We start from the raw sequence: 19889 nt of genomic DNA, 5'->3' as shown, positions 1-19889 counted from the left end.
CCCTCGCGTTGTCTCCCAGAAACAGGTGAGAGAAAAATCCATTCGAACGGCGAGTCGAACCAACGGTACAATCGGCTATGAATGGATATATATCCCTAAACCCTAATATATATATATATATATATATATATATATATCCATTCATAGCCGATCCTAACACCACACAAAATCTACACCCAAAGACTCTCCTTTATAATTATATCTATATATATATATATATATATATATAGAGAGAGAGAGAGAGAGAGAGAAAGGGCCGTCGGACCTTATTGGTATGCGGAGGCAGTGTGATGTCTCTTTGTCTCGAAGGCTGTGTTGAATCGAGATCTCTGTGTGCGTCGATTTACCAGTGTACACCAGTGTAGAGAGAAAGCAGCGACGAAGAGGAAGTGGGAAGGTTCTGTATGTACAATTTTGGATGCTGCGCATGCGCATGCGTTCACGACGCTGACCTGCGGAAATCGAGAGGGAACCTCGGCCATGCAAGCAAAACTGCCCCGGGACGAGCGGTTCCATGCACAGCCCAAAAAGCAGGTGGTCCGTTAACCTCCTATCAAAATAAATATCTTCCACGCCAAATGATACACATGCAACTTTACACAAGTCCAGACATGCATGAATTTACATATATATGCGATAGAGGGATGTGTGCATGCATATTTTGATACAGAAATAGAGATGAATTTGCACCAGGCATCGAGTGACACAAGATCCTTCGTGCTCACCGCAGACTTCTCTCTTCAAAAGGCAATTCCTCCCCCCCCAAAAAACTTCACGGCTTCTCTCTAACCCTATACTTATAATTATATATATATATATATATATATATATATATATATAGGTCTCTGCACGAGTCGGCAAAAGAGAAGACGGAGGCACGGGGAACGAAGAACTGACTGGTTTTGTGAGACTCGTGAATCGGCGGAGGCATCTGGAAATCGTTTTCCTCATATTTTCAGGTGGGAATGATTTCCGCGACACAGGCGCTTGAACGCATGGCGCCTCTGTTTGCAACCCTTCACGGCCATTGGTGCATTTCTTTTCTTAAATTCTCTGCATCGATGAGAAAACCCCTCACCTTGCTCTTTTTTGCGAAACTCCCGTCTCAGAGACAGCGAAGCGCGTTCGGCTCCGCGTTTCTCTCTCCGACTATAAGCCGAGCCCAGTTTTCCTTCCGTCCTTGCGCTTCATGCCTTGAAAGTACTGGAACTCGAGTTCTGAATTCATCTTTTGTTGCGCGGCAGAGTCGAGCGTCTCCTTTCCCTGGATAAATGAGCGAGAAAAAGAAAAACATTTATTCCTATTCCATTTTGCCCCCGAGGTGATAAAAACAGTGGCGAGAGTACCCACGCCATCGTAGAGGTGGGTGCACGAAGTATACACATACGTACATAAACGTACACATACGTACATACATGCATGCATTCATACAGATATGTATATATATATATATATATGGACACTTACGAAAAAATGTCTATAGATGCAAGGTGGATGAAAAGCGTCGGCGATGTTTGTGGCTGAGCGTCTTTTTCTTTTGGGAATCGACGGGATTCGCCAATTGGGAAGGCGAGGTCCCTCGAAAGACGTTTCCTGCCCTCGACAGTCCCCCCCTCTCTGTGGACACTACTAAATGCACACGCAAGAGTGTTCTCGTCGCCTCGTTCCCGTCCCGTCGCCCTCCCATGCGACGCAGAACTGCTTGACCTCGTGGCTTACCGGCGCTGTCGAGGCGGTTGGGACGGTCGAGGGCGCCGCGATGTTTCCGGTGTCTCCTTTGAAACCCATGAGTTTCAGGAATTTGTTTTTCTTTTCTTCGTCGCCTCCAAACGAGAGCGAGTACCGATTTGGGTCCACGACCTTCTCGTCCTTCCCGTTCTCGCTCTTCTCCTCCTCCTGGCTGTCTGCCTTCTCGCCCTTTTTCCCCCACAGCAGCTTTCTCTTTTCCTGCACTGAAAGCCCGGAACTCTGCGACTTCGCAGTCCCCACCAACCCCGACAACGCCGGGTTGCTGGCCAGCAAATTCGACAAGGCAGCCGCGGCGAGGGGTGACGGCGAGAGCAGGCGATCGGCGGCGACTTGTGCGGCTTGGGACGCCCGTTGCGCGACTCCGACAGGCGTGGGGCAATTCAGCAAGGACAACCCGCGGCCGATGGTCAGGTTCAGACTCGCACTGTTCATCGGATTGGCCAAGAGATTCGCGCCTCCAGCCGTGGCGGCCGACGCCTGCAGCGACGCGTCGAGTGCCGTATGCATCTTCTTCTCGGCGTCTTGTTTCGCCTTGGCGGATTGCGCGTTCGCGATAATTTCGCTCATCTTCGCGTCCAGTTCTTCCCGTTTCTTCTTCTCCTCGCTGGACCCCGCGTCGTCCCAACCGCGCCGCCTGCGGGAATGCCGCGGAGGGCTACGCGACGACGAACGAGAAGACTTCTTCTCCTGCCGAGACGACCAGCGACTCTTGCGCCTCGCGCGCTTCTCGCGAGAACGCGAACGGTCTCGGCCATCACGTGTGGAGGAACTGGAGGGAAGTGCGTCGGGTTTCGACGGCTCGGACGGCTTGCCCGCGCCTGGACTCTCCGACCTACTTCGCGCCACGATGCACGGAAGCGACGGCGACGGCGGCTCTGAAACACACAGACACTCTTTCTCGCGTGATGACCAAGGTGGGTCGGGACGGAGAAGCAAGAGGAAGGGTGCAAACATGGAAACTGAAGAAAGGGACAAGAGAAAAGAAACACGGTTCGGAACGGCCAGAAGACGAAGCCTCGCGCGGTTGATGACCCAGCGCATGCGGGGTGCCTCTAACACGCGAGAGGAGAGAAAATGCACCAACGGTCTCCCGGTCTTCTCGCTCCCGCGATTCTCGAAAGTTCGCCCTGAACGTTCCGCTACGTTTGCTTCGAGTTACGCCGAGCGCAACCTAAAAACCCCTTTTTTACGTGGAAGAAGACCTCGTCTCGCAACTCTCTCTCAAACTTCTTGTTTCGATCTCCCGAGAGTCCAGAGTCGCCACGCTTTTCTACACGTCTCACCCGAGAACACAAACGAGAAAAACACCTGGCAGAACGAATCGTGCTTGTTCTGCCGAACCTACTAAATATACAAAGGGAGATATCCGTATGTACCAATGCCTATATATATAACTATATACCTAGATAGATATAAGCAGATATGTGTGCATGTAAATGCCTATTGATGGATAGCAGTGTTTGCATGCTTTTGCGCTTCTGTTTCTTTGTCGTGTGTCGTCTCTAAGGGCAGTAGGAGCGCGAGAAACGCGGCGCTTCGTTTGAGGAAAGAGATCAAGACAACAGGTAAGAGGAAACAACCCCGACGAAACGGAGAAATGTGAAAGCGAGAGGCACGACGAAACGAACAGACAGAGAGAGGAATTTTGGGACAGATCTTCTTGAAGGGAGAGAAACGGTGAGGCGGCGTTCAGGTTCGCAAGGTCTCGAGGCTGCGGTGCCGTTCTTCGTGGATCTGCAACTCGTCCTTGGCACTGGTCGGTCACCGCCGTCGAACCGGAGAAAAAAGATGGAAAACTCGAGAGAGGGGCACACGACACAAGGCGGGCCAGAAGAAAGGCGAGAGAAAGAGCGCGAAGCGAGAAAAGAGAGAAGCCAGAGAGAGGAGAGAAGCGAGAAAAGAGAGAAGCGAGAAAGGAGAGAAGCGAGAAAAGAGAGAAGCGAGAGAGAGGAGAGAAGCGAGAGAGAGGAGAGAAGCGAGAGAGAGGAGAGAAGCGAGAAAGGAGAGAAGCGAGAAAGGAGAGAAGCGAGAAAAGAGAGAAGCGAGAAAAGAGAGAAGCGAGAAAGGAGAGAAGCGAGAAAAGAAAGAAGCGAAGCTGGCAGAATGCGAGCGAGGAGAGCTGAGGCGAAGAAGCGAGTTCTTGACGGCGTCTTCCTCGCTTTACCTGGACGCGTCGAGGAACAGAGAGCGTCTCTGGAGGGGGGAAGGCTTGGCACAAGAAATCCTTAGATCGCTGGTGCGAGGCATGAAAAAGGAAAGAGCATTCACCGTCAGAACCAAACGCATCATGTCGAAGGAAAAGCTTGTCGGGAAAGCCACGCGTCTCACTCGGAAACGGAGAGAAACACAACGAACCGACACAGGCGTTGCTCGACAAGGAGCGAAACAACAGTTAGACAATTGAAACGGAGAAATCAATACATGCAGCAAGAGAGAGATAAATGCAGAGAGGTAGACATCGATGTAGAGACACAGACAGGAGCTAGGTAGGCGTTGAGAGACGTCTGCGACAGAGAGAATGTAGCGCGGGGCCCTAGAAGGCGGTTCTCGTCTTTTAGGTGTTTCGTGTTTTGTGAACCTGCTGTATTCCTAAGAGGAGCGCAGTCTACGAGTGCTGAACTACGTTTTTCGTTCCGACAATCTACGTCCTCTCGCTTTCTTCTTTCCCTCGCTCACGGCGGCGAGAGAGGAAAACCAATGCACGGAGGCAGGTGAAACAACGCGAGGAGGCACAGGCGCACAGAGAGAAAAACGCTCAAGAAACCTTCACCTGCTTCAAAAGTTTCAGTGACTCCCCTCGTCACAACCTTCATACATATGCATATATACATATATATATATATATAGAGAGAGAGAGAGAGAGAGACAGATAGATAGAAAGATATATGGATAGATACTGCTAGATATGCATATAGGGAGATGAAGGCACGCACATCAAGTGTAGATTGGAAAAGTGATTTCCTCTGATACGCTCTGCAGTTCCACAGTCACTCTCACCAGTATGTATGGCCAGCACGGCAAACGGATGCGTTTCATTTGTCAGGAGTCCGAGCGATTTTCAAAAGCATCAATACCACCACGCGCATCCTATCGCATGCATGTCCACACTTCAGAAAACACACAGTAAAACCTACGCTATCTATTTCCATATATCTACATATATATCTGTAGATATGTGGATATTCATGTCTCTCTGTACATGCATATATATCGATACGTAGGTATGGCGCAACGTGTATTTGACAGAACGAAGGACAATCTGGAGAATCCGTTTTTTTCATCGAGACTCACCCGCGAGGATTTTATATCGGTGGGGACAGTCGGCGAACGCGATTGCGGCGCCGGAGCCGACCCAGCCTCTGTAGGTTTCGCGCATGCGCTTGTCGTTGATGTACGTCCCATTGACTGCATTGAGTTCGACAAGACGAAAGCGGGTTCCGCCTTCTCGGTTTGGAGAGACGCTGGAAGCTCGGGAAGGCGACCGACTCGGGGACGCGCTGCCCCGTGGCCGCGCTGCTTCTCTGCCTCGGCGCGACTCTTCCTGGCGACTCCGTTTCCTGTCGTGTTCGCCGCTCCGTTTTTGCCGCGCCTCTTTCTCGTCGGACGCAGAGACCCAGAGTTCTGCATGCATGCGCGAGATGGACGCATGCGGCAGGCGAATGCCTACGGCCCCCGAGTTGCGACCGATTACGTACGTTTTCTTCTCGGCCAGCCGCCAGCACTGACTCGGGTGTTTCCCGTCCTCGAACTCGACGAGAAAAGGCATCTTTCTGACACGAGAAAACAAAAAGGGAGCGGCCAAACAAGATAGAAAGGGCGAGGAGGCAATCGCACGAAAAGAGAGAGAGACGGGACACCGTGGGTGTGCAGAAGAGAGAGGACAACGGAAGGACAACAGAGAGAAAGGGAGGAAGAGAGGAAGAAAGGAGAGGGGGAGCGACAGAGAAAGCGAAAGAGGAGAGGAGAGTGCGAAAGGAGAGGGGGAACGACAGAGAACGAGAGCAAACGAGGCGAGAGAGCGATCGGGCAATGAGAGACCGACGAAGGGGAAGAAGGGCGTGAACAGCTAGAGATGAAGGAGAGGAAGAAGACGAGAACCTGGGGGAGGGAAGCGAACTGACAGAAGGCAGAGAGAAGGGAGAGGAAAACGCGCGCAGAGAGAGAGACGGAATGTCTTTAAAGGGGAAAGGGATATAATACGACGCAAGGGCTGACGGAAACGCGTAACGCTAGGTTGAAAGAGCCACAAGGGAGAGAAAGAGGAGACGAAAGAGTCCTGGAAACGAGCGGCACAGCTCCTTGAAAAGGGGAGAGCCGCGAAAGCGGTCTTCTGCGACACAGGAAAAACGGAAAGACGCAACCGAGAAGAAAAGGAAAAGAAAAAACGACCGCGAGAGGAGCGAGGATGCGCTGAAGAAGAGCGAAAACGTTCGGGATGCGGTTTTTCGAGAGATCGAAGACGTTATCGCGGAAAGCGACGGAGTGCATCGGGAGTTCCCTCGTTCTCTTTCCCTTTTTTCCTGAAAATGCACTTTGAAGCCAATAAAAAGTGAAGGAAAAAGAAGGAAAGAAGAGGGAGATGACGGTCCTCCGCGGGGAGAAAAGAGGCGTGTGACCGCCTGGTGTTCGTCCTCCTCGGAGATCTCGCAGGGAGGCAGGGAAGAGAAAGAGCGATATTCCCCCGGCTCTGTCTCTCCTTTTTCTTTTTTCTTGACGGAAGCAAAGAAAAGAAAAAACACAAAACACGCGAAAAAGAAGCTGAAGCTGCAGCAGCAACGCCCTCGTTTTGAAATTATCGCCTGCGCGGGCTCCCGACGTTGTGTCTGCCTCGGGAGAGAAGCGCCTGAACGCAGAGATACATCCTCTCTCCAAAGGGACGAGAGAGAGAGAGAGCGAAACATTTAGCAGAGAGAGAAAAAACGAGGAAACGGCGAGAGCTTTCTCCCTCTCTCCGCGGGTCTCTCGCGCGGTGGCGGATCTCTGTTTCGGCTCGTACGCGAGAAAAATCGAAGACAGCTGTTGTCACCCTCGCGGTGTGTATTTAGATGGGAGACAGACCGCGCTTTTCTCGCTCATGCGGAAGGGTTCTGGAGAAAACAGCAAAAACAAGAACGCGTTTATCCACGGCCGCAGGGAAAAACAGAGAAGACGAAACTTTCAAGAGAAAGAGCGCGAATGGAGGGAAGGAGACTTGTTGAAAACACGCCTCTCGGATTTCCCTTCTTTCTCGGGGCGTCTGTTTTGGGTGTCCGGGGAAAGCGCTCGGTGCCGCACACCAGAGAGGGAAGGAGTTTCTTTTTCCAGTATTTTGATTCTTCGAGTCTAAACGCGCGCGCGCCTCGTCTCGCCGTTTGCCTCAGACTGCAAGGCAGAAAGGGCACCGGCGGTCTACTCAGAGAAGAGAAAGGCATCTGAAACGCAAATCTAGTGTTTGGGAAAGAACGGGAAACGCCAGGGGGAAGCAGAGAGAGAGAGAAGAGAGCTCGTATGAGATGTCGCGTTTCCTTCCTACGGGTCTCCGCTCTCGCGCCGCCCTGTCCCCAGAGCCCCCCTCCGCTCTCTCGAGGTGGTGTGCGGGGCGTTCCTAAACAAGGTGAAGAGACGAAGCTGAAGGAGACTTCAATCATTTCAATCGTCACTCTCTGCTCGCATTCGAAGTGGCAGATTCCTCTTTCGGGAGTTGTTTCCGTCAACACACCGCCCGCTCCGTCTCTTTCGGGGACATCTCTGCCCGGTCTCTCTCCAGATGCTCCGCTTTTGTCTTTTCCCTTTGCTGTTTTCGAAAACGAATCATGGCGGGTAAATGCCTCAGCAGCTGCGGCGCGTCCGCCCTTCACTCTCGTCTTCCCTCGCACTCCTCTCACTTGTCTCTCTCTTCTGTGTCTTCCTCGTCTTCTTTCTCTCTGTCCTCTTCTTCCTCTCGTTTCCCCTTCTCTTCCTATTCTTCGTTTTCTCGACCTTCCCCCGCCTGCGTCTTTCGTTTCCGCATTTATCCTGTCCTCGTGCGTCCTCATTTGCTGGTTCGTGCGTCGTGTTCACGTTCGTTTTCTTCGTCTTCTTCGTCTTCTCCTTCGTCGTTCTCGACGTTCTCGGCCCGACTCGCCGCGCTTTTGAACGAGGTCCGCCGGTTCTGGGACCAAAAGAGTCTCCAGCAGAAAGTGAAGTATTCGTCACTGCTGCTAAACACGGCGTTCATCGCGTTCATGAGCAGCCGCCTCTTTGATCACCAGCGAACAACTGACACTCTCTTTGAAGAAGAACTCAAAAGGAAAAGCAGCGAAAGCGACGACTGGAAATGCTACCACTCGCACCGCCTTTTCTACAGCCAGTGCCGCGACTTCGGCGCCCTCGGCGGGCGCTCGGGTGTACGTACACCTGAGGGGGACGGGCGTCTCGCCGCAGCGGCGACGGAGAGCAAGCAGGAAAGCGAAGACGGGAAGGAAGAAGCAGCTGGCGACTTGCCTGGTGAAATTCCAGTCGACTTTCTGTGCTCGCGCCTCGAAGGTGAACTGCAGAAGTGCAGAGAAAGTCTCGCTCGGTACCTTCCCGACGAAACGCCCGCCATGAAAGAAATCACCGACATCACCAACCTCCCGCCCTGGCTCAAGGATCGTCCGGTGTATGTACAGTACTTTGAACGGAAAGCCAAGCAGAGAAACAGGGAAGAAGCTCAGGCGAACGACGAGGAAACAGATTCCTCTTCGTGTTCGTGCTCTCTCTAGCCCTCACGGGCTCCTCTTCTTTCTTCTCTTTCTTTTTGTTCAGTCGCTGTCTCCTCGGCTGAGGTGTTTCTTCCTTTCTTGCTCTCGCTCCGTCGCGTTTTCGCCTGTTTGTGCCTCTTGCGGCCGAATGCTTCTCTGTATCCTGTCTCTTTCCTCTTCCCTCTTTTCCTTTCCGTGCATCTCTACGCACCTCCCTTTCGTATCCTTCCCTGGCTTTATCAGTCTGGGTTACAGCGACAGGAGGCAGCCCACGCGTCTCCCGACCTTCGGTGTGCGTACACCCGAGGCTCGGCCGGCTCCCTTGGTGCATGCAGTTTCAAACTGGCAGGTAACAGACGCGCCGGCTTAATGTGGCGTTGCTTTTTCTCCGTTTTCCGTGTCTAAATTTTTTCAGAAAACTGGAACGGGCCTGGCAGCCCCGCCAAAAACCCGAGACCTCGGGAGGCAACCGAACGTCATGGGGGGACACCCTCAGCCGCGCATGCGTTCTTGCCAACTTGTGCAGAAGTATACGAGTCCATGTGGCCCGTCTGGTTCACGATCCGCACGCCATGTCACAAAAAATATACGCTTAAATAAATAAATATATATATATGTATATATACGAATATCAAGAGTATGGATACCCTCGTAAGTGTATACACAAGTATTCACATCATTATCTACAACAATCTATGCGTCAATATGTAGATATTCACTGAAACTTGCACTTAAACGTCTAGAGAAATATCTACATATATGTGTATCTCTAAAGAGACATATATCCCAGTATGGAGCCAAGCAGAGAGCGGATTTCGCCATCGAAAAATCCAGGCCTTCCTGTTTGCACGGCTCGTGATTCGTCGGAGAAAGCCTGTATTGGGCGGCTGCGACGCTGCTCAGGTGTATGTACAGCCGAACGCGAGGATTTCTTCCATTGTCGACACCGGTGCCTGGGGTGCGTTTCCGTCACACAGGCAAAGGAACGGCGCAGTCTTGTCACCCGCATCTTTCTCGACTTTAACGGAACAGCTAGTTCTCTCTCTCCCTATATATATATATATATATATATATATATGTAGGTTAGCAGGCGTACGCGTGTGTCTCCTGTCGCTATATATGTATCTATGGATATATATATCTGAAGCTATACGCAAGTGCCAGCACATGTGCATATACACAGGTAAATATACGAACACTGACGGAGGTATCTCTGCGTGTATGTGGGAATATGCATATAATATATATTGTAATCATAAGTGTAAACATATATACATATCAGTCTTTCTCTCCTTTTCGGTGTGTGTATATCTTTACCTTCTCGTACGGAAGTATGAGCATCAGCGTATGTCTCTCTCTGTCTCTCTGCGTGTAATACTGCGTAGAACACCGCGAACAAGTAGAATCAAAAAGTTGCTGAGCAGTGCGAGAAACGTGGCAGCATGGAGACACGTGGGAGATTTGTCTTCCCCGACTGCAGCATGTGCCGTCCGAAGAAGTCGCGAAAAGGGTGTCGGCATGCGGATGCGTCATTCTTGAAAACACTTTAAAAACGGCCCGAGGACGAGAAAGTTTCCGCGACAGCAGAGAAGGCATCTTCAGTTTCGGTGCGAGACCTCAAAGCATTGTTTTGCACAGAAGAGACGCGAGGCAGACTTGAGAGATGGATCCAACTTTCTCTTTTTGTGTGTGTCTGCCTTTTTTCCGAAAAAACGGGGCATTCGCGCCAGCTTCCGTCGAGAGGCATTTCGTTGTTTGACATGCGACGCACAACCGCTCCGTCTTTCTTCTCATTGCAAGTGCCTTCTGTTTCGTCGGCTCGCTTCGAGAAAACGATCTCTGATTTCGCCAAAGACGCGAGACAGACGCCGAGAGTCAACGCTCCGCAGTTTCCTCCTCCAAGGGCGTCTGCGCCACGGCGCCGCGCCGGCGAGAGACGCCGCACGAGAGACAGGTGACAAAGACGAACGCCGGCAGCGCCGTGTCGCTTCTTTCCGTCACCTTCCTCCGGTCCTCCGGAGCAGGAAACTGCGCGCTTTCCGCGCGTGCCCAAGCCGCACGCGGGTCTCGACCCGGCGCTACACCTCGAGACTGGCAGTCGAGCCCAGCAGGCGGAAAAGAGGAGGCAGAAAGAGAGGAATCAGAAGGAGAAGAAAAAGAGGGAGGGAAAGAGGGAGATGAAGGGGAAGTGACTGAGAAGGAATCTGTCGTGTCAGAGTTGTCTGGGTGATGTGTTCTCTCTCTCTCTCGTCTGTTTCGGTTTCGAATTCTCAGAGTCATGCCTGCGCGTCGAATGCTCCGTCGCGTGCGACTCTTCTGACTCTCTCGGTCCTTTTCAAGGCATGCAGCGTCTTTTTCTCTGCTCCCTTCTTCCGCGTGGTCCGCATGCACACTTCGCCGTTTTTTCTCGACCGGCGTCTCCGGCGGGTTAGATCCGCCTGTCTCTCTGTCGGGTGTTTCGCTTTCGTCTTCGGCCTCTGCTTCTGTTGCGTGTCCCTCGGAACTTCCTTCAAGGCCTGCCTCGCCTCGCCAGGGCCCTCTCTGAGCGTTCCTCGCCGTGAAAGCTTCCTTTTGCGAGACGCCCCTGTCTCGCCTTCGATGCGAAACCGCCCGGTCGGCGCACGCCGCAGCCTCCGCGCAGTCTGTCTCGGGCGTCTTTCTGCTCCGCGCCTCTCTGCTCCGCGCCTTTCTCTTCCGCAACTCTCCCCTTTTCCTCTTCTCTCGGCAGGCAGCGCGACCGGGCGTCTCAAGGCGCACGCAGCAGGAGACACCCGGGACGTACGGCGTCCAGCAGTTCTTGCATGCGCCCCACTTGAGCTCCGGGTGGAGCCGCAGCGAGTGTTTGAGGCTGATGGCCACGGCGTTTCGCAGCAACGCACGCGAGAGCGAAGGAGAGAAAAAGACGCTCGAGACGCCCCCTTGAACGAGAAAGTTTACGTGGTGATGAACCGCATTCGGCCGAGGCGAAGAAGCAACACCAAAGGAGGAAGAGGAAGAGGAAGAAGAGAAGGAAGAGGAAGAGAAGGAAGAGGAAGAGAAGGAAGATGAAGAGAAGGAAGAGGAGGAAGAGGATGTGGAAGGACATGCGTCAGAGTGGGACGGTCCGCTGTCTGGAGTGAATTCGGGGTCGAAGGCAAGTTGCGAGAAAGGGGAGGAGAATAGGAACGCCATGATGAACGCAGGACGAAACGGAAGGCCGGTTTGGTGCGCGGTGCTTGCTGGGCAGAATGCGTGTCCTCGTGGGAAAGTTCTCTCTTTCTGGGAAACGATGAGAAGAAACGCGGCGAGCTGCGGCTGACAGGGAAGAGAAAAAAGCTGGCCGGAGCGAGGTGGTGCTGAGGTGTACGTACAGCTCAGCAGCACCTCGCGAGAAACGGAAAGAGCCTGTTTTGACTGTACACTGTACGCTGTGTGTTTCCGCCTTTTTTTCCACGATGAGAACTTGAAAATGTGTCACGGAAGTTTTCTGCCGCGCCTGCCTGCTGAGGACGACAGCCGCCCTCCTCGAGGGAAGAGAGGAGAAACTGGGCGAGACGAGACGCCTGTTCGATAAGAGAAGAAAAAGGGAATAAAGACGAACAAACACGCGGCTTCGCGGCGAGAGGCAGTTCCTTCCGCTCTCAAATAAAAGTGTAGAGAGATGAAAGGATGTCCGAGAAGAACGCACGCATGCAGCGTGTTTTGTGGGTCGGGCGAGAACTCGAGACTGCATGCGCGGTTTTGCGATGGAAAAAACAGGCATTTTCAGACACAGAAACAGACAAAAAATACATCTTTTTTGTTTGGTTTCGCGACGATTTTCCTTGTGTGTTTCCGGTTTCAAGTCCTCGCTTCTGCGCGCTCCTCATCTAAGGGACGAGAGGCAAGGCGACAAAAGGAGACAGCGTCTCGGAACAAAAAAAGGCGCCAGCAGAGACAGCGAACCCGTTGCTGACGAGGACAATCACGGGGAGAGTGAGAAAGGAAGAGAAGAGAGAGAAGAGAGAGAAGAGAGAGAAGAGAGAGAAGAGAGAGAGATGGTGAGAAGCGGAAGAGCAGGCACCTTTCGGCGCTCGTGTGATCTGCGTTCACAGCCAAGAGGACACGCGCGATTTGTTTGTTCCTGATTTCTCTCGGCATCCTGTCGAGAGTGGAGGAGGAAAATGTCTTTCCCTGCTGATATTGCACCATCCAAAGCGGCGGAGGGCCGTGCAGAGGAGTTCGGTGAGAGAACCTCGCGAGAAGGAAACGATGCTCCTCCGCTCGGGGCAGGGGCGGTCGAGGCGTCTGTTTCTCTGACGCAAGACGCCGCGCCACGTGATGCAAAGATGGAAGAGCCTGGGACGCTATCGGCAAGAGTGAACCAGATAACGATTCAGGCCACAGTCGAGGCGGGGAAAAGGGAAAGGAACAGGACGGAGAAGGACAAGAAGGACGGAGGACTCGAGACGTGGCATTCGACTTCGCGGTTCCTCTACGTGCTGTTTGTTGTGTAAGTGAAAGAAGAGAGAGAAGAAGTCGAATTCTTCTTTCGCTTTGGTCTTAGAATGGTGGGAACCATTTTCGCGCGCTTGCCACCCCACACAGTGTGTGTTCTGTTCCTGTTCCGCCTGGTTTCTCTTGTTCTTCCTTTTTGGTTTTTCCTCTTCCTCTCTCTGCCTCCTCGGCTTCATGCGCGACGGGCGTGCCAAATGCGCAGTCCTGTGCCGTCGCCGCCCTATCCCGCCGCTCCCGAAGCGTCTCCTTCCACCGTCCTGCGCCTTCTCGCTCTACTCTTTCTTCGCTGTGTCCTCTCGCGGAAAAGCGTCCCGCTCCCTGCCTTTCTCTTCCGATGTCTCCCCTCAGGCAACCTCTCTCTGCTTCGTCTTCTCCTTCTCCGTCTTCTTCTTTCCCCCCTCGCGCTCTCTCCCGTCGCGCCGTGTCCGAGCGACTGCAGGAGGCTCTCGTGTCTCTGGTAGGACGCATCGGGTTGCAGTTGATCCTCGCCGAGCTGCGTCACTTCAAGGACAACCTCGGAATCATCCGAACGGATGTAGAGTAAGTTATGGGTGTCGAGACAGCGACGCGAACGCACTGCGACGGACTTCGGCTCTGCTCTGTTTTTAGTCTCCTCTTTTCTTCGCGGCGCGTCGAAAGAGAATGAAGACGAACTGGCAAGAGAGAGTTTTGGCGCTCCCCAGCTGGGGTGCCGGAACGACACGTCTTTTCGCGTCTTCTGCCTCGGCCGTGTCCTCCGTCTTCTCTCTCTCTCAGCGTCTGTCTTTCTCTTTCTCTCCGTCTGTCTTTTTTTCTCTTCCTTTCCAGTCTCCATTACTCTCTCTCTTCCTGTCTCTCTCTGTCTCTCTGATACTCTCTCTGTTCCGTATCAGCTTGTCCGCTCTTTTTTTCGCTGTATGCTCACTTTCTTTCCAGTCCACGTGTTCTCCCCGCTGGCGTGCGCGGCAGATGGACGGCACACGGCTTCCCCGTCAATCTGTTTTTGTTTCTCAGAGGTGCGCCTTCTCTCCTCCTCGCTCTTCACCAAATCGACCGAATCAATGATCAGCCGTGTCGGTGCGTTTTGCTCCGCACGTCGAGCGTCTTAGGCGCCCTCGCGGCTCCTCGCCGTCCTGCCGCGTCTCTCGTGCTTCTCTAACCGGCGCTGTGAAACACGAGAAATCAAGGCGTGGATGAGCAACGCGAGAAATCAACGAGTTGATGGGAAACGCGCTGTCTCAGCTTCTTTTCCCGCTTCTGCCGAGCTGTCAACGTCTCTACGTGCTCGCATCTGCATGTGCAGATGCATGCCTCCAACTGTTTCTGTGTATCACTGCAGATTCGTACACGTTCATCATCCTCTCAAGTATAGATCTTACACCGCAGCTAAGCGTATGGCTACTAAGTATGCATCAACCTCTCAAAATGGATATATATGTATATATTTATATATTTATATCTTCGTGCAGATAAAACGACGCATGTCCGTGTGTCACTACAGAGAGGTGTAGACATTTCTTTCGAAGTGTCTCGCTGAATCCACTTTTCCTATCTTCCACTCTAGAGAGTCGGTGCCTGCGCTGCAAACCAAATTCCGCTTGGCTTCTTTCGTGCAGCAGCCGCCTTTCCTCCAGAGAAACTGCTTTCTCCCGTGGCAATCCACTCGTTTATGCGGCTGCATTCACGCAACGCCGCGTGACAGAATGCAGTTCTTTGCAGAGACAAACGCTCGGCGTGCTTGGCGCCAAGACGTAGAGACACTGGCGCTCAAGTGCGATCAGATACTTCTTTTCTCGTCAAAACCATGTGTCAATCACGCACTTTGGAATTCTCACATGTATGCGCGGATGCATGTATCTGTGTCAATGTATTTATTTTGGTATATTCTGTTTGAATTACTCATACATATATATGTATATGTATATGTATATGTACTTCTTAATGCGTACATCTGTACCTATATACATATATCTCTCTCTCTCTCTCTCTATATATATATATATATACATATATATGCATATATATATATATATTAGCTTGCACGTGTATGTATATATGCACATAGTTTGGTCTGCGTGTGTATGCCTGTGTGCATATCTATACGCGGTTACGTGTGAATGTATGGAAGTTTCTCGAGCTGTTTTCTCTCATTTGAACTCGGCCAACGTCGAAACGCGTGTCGTTCCCTTGACCGGAGGCGTCAGATTTTTTGCCGTTCTCTTTCTCTTTTCTTCGCCTGTGTAAATGTCCACCGCTTTTTCAAACAGTTTGTCTTGCTAGAAAGGTTCGACTTTCGGCGAAGGTGGCGCACGCGTCGCGACAGAACGGAAGTTCACATGAGGTTTGCAGCGGCGTTTTTGTGCAGATAGATTGCCTGTGTTTAATGCGACGCAAACGCATGTCAGAGTGCCCCGAGTATGAGCCGAACTGAGAGGAAAGCATGTTCTGCGCCTGCACTCGAGGCGTGCCAGACACGGCAGTAGTTTTCTCAAGACGAGAGAAGCTGGGCCGCGCTTTCCGCCTTGAGGATCCAGCCTGGCGAAAGCGAGAATTTGGTCGCTTCGTTTGCATGGCTGTCCGTGCCGGAACGCGAAAGTGCCGGGAGGGTGTTTTAGGAAAGCGGTTGGGTGAGAAGAGAAAGCGAACTGAGCGCCTCGCTCTGACATCGGCGGCGGCGTCGAGACAGAGAGATTGAGAGGGGAAAGAGAAAATGAAGACAATAAGAGAACGAGTGGGTGGAAGAGAGCGAGACTAAGAGAGAACCGCGCAGAAGAGAGAAACGAGACTGAAAGGGAACGGCGCAAGCGGTGGCGAGCCTGCCGCATGCACATTCCATGCTTTCTAGAAAATGCAGCCTCGAAGTAATGAGAGCGGTCTTCCGGCTCAAACTCTGTCGTGAAAGAAGATCGAAGAAAGGAAAAGAAGACAAAAGAAAGCGGCTGCGCGTCGTTTGATATTCAAACCTCCTATCCTTTCGCAAAACTGTCCTCTCACTGCTCTGCGTTCCCCGCATGCCCTTCGCCATCTTCGGGGTTTTCAATCAGGCGACTTCGTGTTAGGACACGCCTCTTTTGGTGTGCACGAATTCAGATGAATGCTTTTAGATAGGTATATGTGTAGATAGGAATAAATGTGGCTTCCCATACTTTCTCGTTCCAACAGTCATACTGGGGGGATATGAATGCGGAGTGGGATCTGAAAGTTGCGCCCTGTCGTGTCTATTTCTCTCCACCTTTTCGGCGAAAGCCTGTTTTTTATGAAGAAACGCAAGACTGGTGAAACTGTGTGCATACAGTCCGGTCGTTTTGCCCAATGTTATTCTTCCTCTCTGGATTTTGCTGTTTCACGTGTAGAAGAGGAGAGCATGCGTCGGGAGCGAGGCAAAGAAGATGAGCATCGACTGCCGTCCTCGACGTTGGTGTCCCTCCGTTCCATGTCTTCTCGTCCGGTTTTTATGTTCAGTTTTCCTCCGCTCTTCTCTCTTGAGGAAGAAGAAACAAGTTATCTAGATAAAGCGGAAAGAAGGAAATCGGGTTTCCTGCGTTGCCTGTCGAGATTTGACCGGTGTGCAGCCAGTAGTGCAACATCGCACGTGCATGGTGCATGCGGAACGTCGAACCTTTTTTCGTGGAAACAGCGAGAGAAAAAAAGATGATCCAAAGAGAACATTGGTACTGAAATCTACTCTTTGTCTCTTATTTTTCTTGCATTTTTTTCAATTTTTTCCCCATTTTTTCCCGAAAACGTCATCACGCCTCCTCCGGTTTGCCAGGTGAGGCTCTTCGGTATTCGCGACGACAACCACTAAAAAAGACAAGACACAAAACAACAAGCTTCTTTAAACCGCTCTTTCTTCCTCATCTCGTTTTTCCATTTTTCCTTTTTTCTCTCTCCAAAACAGGAGAAGACAGGAAAAGGCAATCAAGATAAAGAGAGGAAGAAAACGCTCCCTGATTGTTTTTTTTCATGCTGTTCTCATCTCTCTTCCTTGTCGTTCTCTCTGTCTCCGATTTGGTCTTTTCCCATCGCTTTTCCCTACGCTGAATTTTGTTTCTTCTCTTCTTCTGTCAACCTTGTTGTATTGCATGCATATGTTTACATACATACATTTATATATATATATATACGGAAAGAAATGCATGTGCTTGTTTCTCATGGTCTCCTCCGTCTATTTTTCGCTTCTGCGCTCCTCACTTAGTGACAGTCTAGCTTCTCTCTCAGTTGCGTTTCGAGAAACCTTACGTGGTACTCTTTCCTCAGGAAACTCCAGCTGCTCGCCACAGCGTTATTATCGTCATTCTTCTCTCTCTGCTTTGTCCAGGAAGATATTTCCGTCCCACTGTCTCCTAAAACTACGCCGCGACGTTGCCACAGAAAGAGGGGAGAAGAAGAGAGGCAAATACGAAAAGAGAAAAGAACGAGACAATGGAGTCGCATGTTGCATTCCCACCTTTGGAACAGCTCCTTAAGGAGCGGGGGGCTGATCAAGCACTCACCGGCGTAATTCTCGGAATTCTTGAGAGATGCAGTAAGTCTCATGAAACGAAAAAACTTTTTCATCGCGGTGCAAACAAGTCGTGCAAAAGACAAATGCATTGACTCTCAGAACCATGCGGCCGGCAAAGGCAGCGGCAGTCTTTTGCGTTTCTTCCTGCATATATGCGTATAGATGTATATGTACAGATGTGCGTATATACACTTGTATATATGGACATGCATCCGCACCTATCTGTGCACATGCGTGTAGCTACGCATCGTAATATATGTATTATTAGAATGTACAGAAGCGAGCGGTGATTACGTGTTTTTGTGGCGTGACTCCACCGGCGGCGTTGCTCCGCATCTCTCCCTTTCTGGATGTTAAAGAGTAACACGAGGAGCTTGGACCCGTGGCGAAGTGTAGGTGCGGAGGTATGCGCAATTTACCCATAGATGTAGGATCTCTACACATGTACCAATCGATACATAAACAGAAGTATACAAATTCTTTATGATTGCTGTACACCACCCCCTCACTGGAGTGCTTAAGGCGGCTGAAAGTGTTGGATTTCAATATTGTACCGGTCTTCATGCTTGCTTGGAAGCTGTAGTCATTAACACTGTTGTTGAGTATAAGCATAGAACCAATCCGGTAGAAAGATATAAGCAGGTAGTCTACCATATAAGGCGTACGTCGCTTGTGGAATAGCCCTACCTATAGTAATCAACACATTTCTATCTCTACGCGTACATCTGTAGAGACGTATGTATCTGTAGATGTGCACCTTTGGGGTAAATGTACAGTACTATATCTAGATATATGAAGAGAGGGAAATGTGTAGAAGTGTATGTAGATGACTCTCTATTCACATATGTATATTACTCTGTGCACATCTGTATTCATCGATGTCTGTATATCTGGAGAGAGACGCGTTTTTCGGTTTCGTTTGCAGGCAAGATTGCGGCTGCGTTGCAAGGGACATCTGTGGATAAAGTTGGCAGTGTGAATGAGTTTGGCGACGAACAGCTAACCGTCGACGTCGTTGCTGAAAATCTTCTGCGCTCCTGGGCGAAGAGCGAAGCAGGCGCAGCCGTGCGCGCCGTCTGTAGCGAGGAAGATATTCACCTCCAGGTTCGAAAGTCGCGAGGAATGGAGAGAAAGCAGAGACAGACGTTGCGAGGAATGGAGAGAAAGCAGAGACAGACGCTGCGAGGAATGGAGAGGAAGCAGAGACAGACGTTGCGGGGAAATGGAGAGAAAGCAGAGAAAAGACGTTGCGGGGAAATGGAGAGAAAGCAGAGAAAAGACGTTGCGAGGAAATGGAGAGAGGAACGCGAGGTTTTCTGGACCTTTTCTGGATGCGGGTGCGTGCAGGAATGCCACGAAAAGGGCGAGTTTATTCTCTGCTGGGATCCTCTGGATGGGAGTAGCATAATCGACTGCAACTGGGCCGTAGGAAGCATCGTGAGCATCTGGAGAATCGGACACCACGGCGTCCAGTGGCAAGGCGCCGACACCCTCCTCCGAAAAACAGGTACCACGCACTCAAAAATGCGGGGCTACATGCAAACAAACACACGCCTGCATCTACAAATATATATTTATATATAAATATAAATATATATATATATATGTATACATTTGTTGATATGTGTTGGCGTGCTTCGATACTTGTGCGCATGTGTCTCCATATAGATGGTATGTTCTGATTCACATTGGGTTCTCTCTCTCTGTCTCTTTGTGTCTCCATATGTATATATGAGTGAAGATGGCTGCGGGGATTTTGAGCTTTTGTTTCCAGGTTTCATGTGGGGTGTCTGCGTCTTTTAGCATCTCACACGTGGGCGTCTGTAGCTGCTTCGTCGCTTCATGCCGATTGCCTGTTGCTCCGTGTGTCTGTTTTCGGTTTGTGTTCTTCTTGTTTTCACCGTTTTTTACGCGTCATCAAGTGCGTGCCGTATATGGACCCTCCCCGAGGTTTTCGTGGAGTTGGGGTTCGGAGGCGCTGAACTTTTTTCGTCTCTTGTGTCTCCTTCGCCTTCTTCCAGGGAGACAGCAGGTGGCGAGCTTGATTGTGGTGTATGGACCGCGCACGACTGGCGTTGTGGCCGTGAACGTCGACGAGGCAGGCGTGATCAAGGCAGGTTCGGCGCTCGACTTGGAGGTGAAGGACGGAAGCTTCGTTTGCAGAGGGACGCCTGTGATCGCGCCGCAGGCGAAGATCTTCTCGCCGGCGAATCTCAGAGCTGCTCAGGACCTCCCCGCCTACAAGCGGCTTATCGACTACTGGATGGAAAAGCGATACACTCTGAGATACCCAGGTAGAGAAGAAACGACGGGAGAGGGCGAAGAGGAAGGAAAAATAATGCTTCTGCGCCTGCGCAACGGTGTGGACGCCTTCTTACTGGTCTTGCGGAAGCTCAAGCGTGATCACTGTCATGAGCGCCTGAGGCTACTCTATGGGCTCCTGCTGGTGACGAGGCGAGAAGGCGGCAGGCACGCCA

The 19889-nt window shown here is 51.3% G+C and overlaps 5 protein-coding genes across 5 annotated transcripts; 3 read left to right on the top strand and 2 right to left on the bottom strand.

Moving 5' to 3' along the window:
- Positions 1-1149: 1149 nt before the first annotated feature.
- On the bottom strand, positions 1150-5515 carry NCLIV_050120 (putative IMP dehydrogenase / GMP reductase domain containing protein; the record flags this gene model as incomplete). Its single annotated transcript, XM_003884565.1, has 3 exons — positions 1150-1263; positions 1720-2624; positions 5041-5515. The coding sequence occupies 3 exons, from the start codon at positions 5513-5515 to the stop codon at positions 1150-1152; spliced, it is 1494 nt and encodes a 497-aa protein (XP_003884614.1).
- Positions 5516-7952: 2437 nt separating this feature from the next.
- On the top strand, positions 7953-8471 carry NCLIV_050110 (conserved hypothetical protein; the record flags this gene model as incomplete). Its single annotated transcript, XM_003884564.1, has 1 exon — positions 7953-8471. The coding sequence occupies one exon, from the start codon at positions 7953-7955 to the stop codon at positions 8469-8471; it is 519 nt and encodes a 172-aa protein (XP_003884613.1).
- A 1854-nt stretch (positions 8472-10325) lies between these two features.
- NCLIV_050100 (conserved hypothetical protein) lies at positions 10326-11621 on the bottom strand (the record flags this gene model as incomplete). Its single annotated transcript, XM_003884563.1, has 1 exon — positions 10326-11621. The coding sequence occupies one exon, from the start codon at positions 11619-11621 to the stop codon at positions 10326-10328; it is 1296 nt and encodes a 431-aa protein (XP_003884612.1).
- A 971-nt stretch (positions 11622-12592) lies between these two features.
- Positions 12593-14064, top strand: NCLIV_050090 (conserved hypothetical protein; the record flags this gene model as incomplete). Its single annotated transcript, XM_003884562.1, has 3 exons — positions 12593-12921; positions 13275-13466; positions 13920-14064. 3 exons carry the CDS (start codon positions 12593-12595, stop codon positions 14062-14064), a joined length of 666 nt encoding a protein of 221 aa, XP_003884611.1.
- Positions 14065-17330: 3266 nt separating this feature from the next.
- On the top strand, positions 17331-18996 carry NCLIV_050080 (Fructose-1,6-bisphosphatase class 1, related; the record flags this gene model as incomplete). The annotated part of the gene is made up of 3 exons (XM_003884561.1): positions 17331-17433; positions 18338-18516; positions 18760-18996. The coding sequence occupies 3 exons, from the start codon at positions 17331-17333 to the stop codon at positions 18994-18996; spliced, it is 519 nt and encodes a 172-aa protein (XP_003884610.1).
- Positions 18997-19889: the final 893 nt, after the last annotated feature.

Source organism: Neospora caninum, chromosome X (assembly GCF_000208865.1).
Source record: "Neospora caninum Liverpool complete genome, chromosome X".
NCBI classification, from domain to species: Eukaryota; Apicomplexa; class Conoidasida; order Eucoccidiorida; family Sarcocystidae; genus Neospora; species Neospora caninum.
Note: the sequence above shows the minus strand (reverse complement) of the source record. Positions and strands in the feature narration are given on the sequence as shown.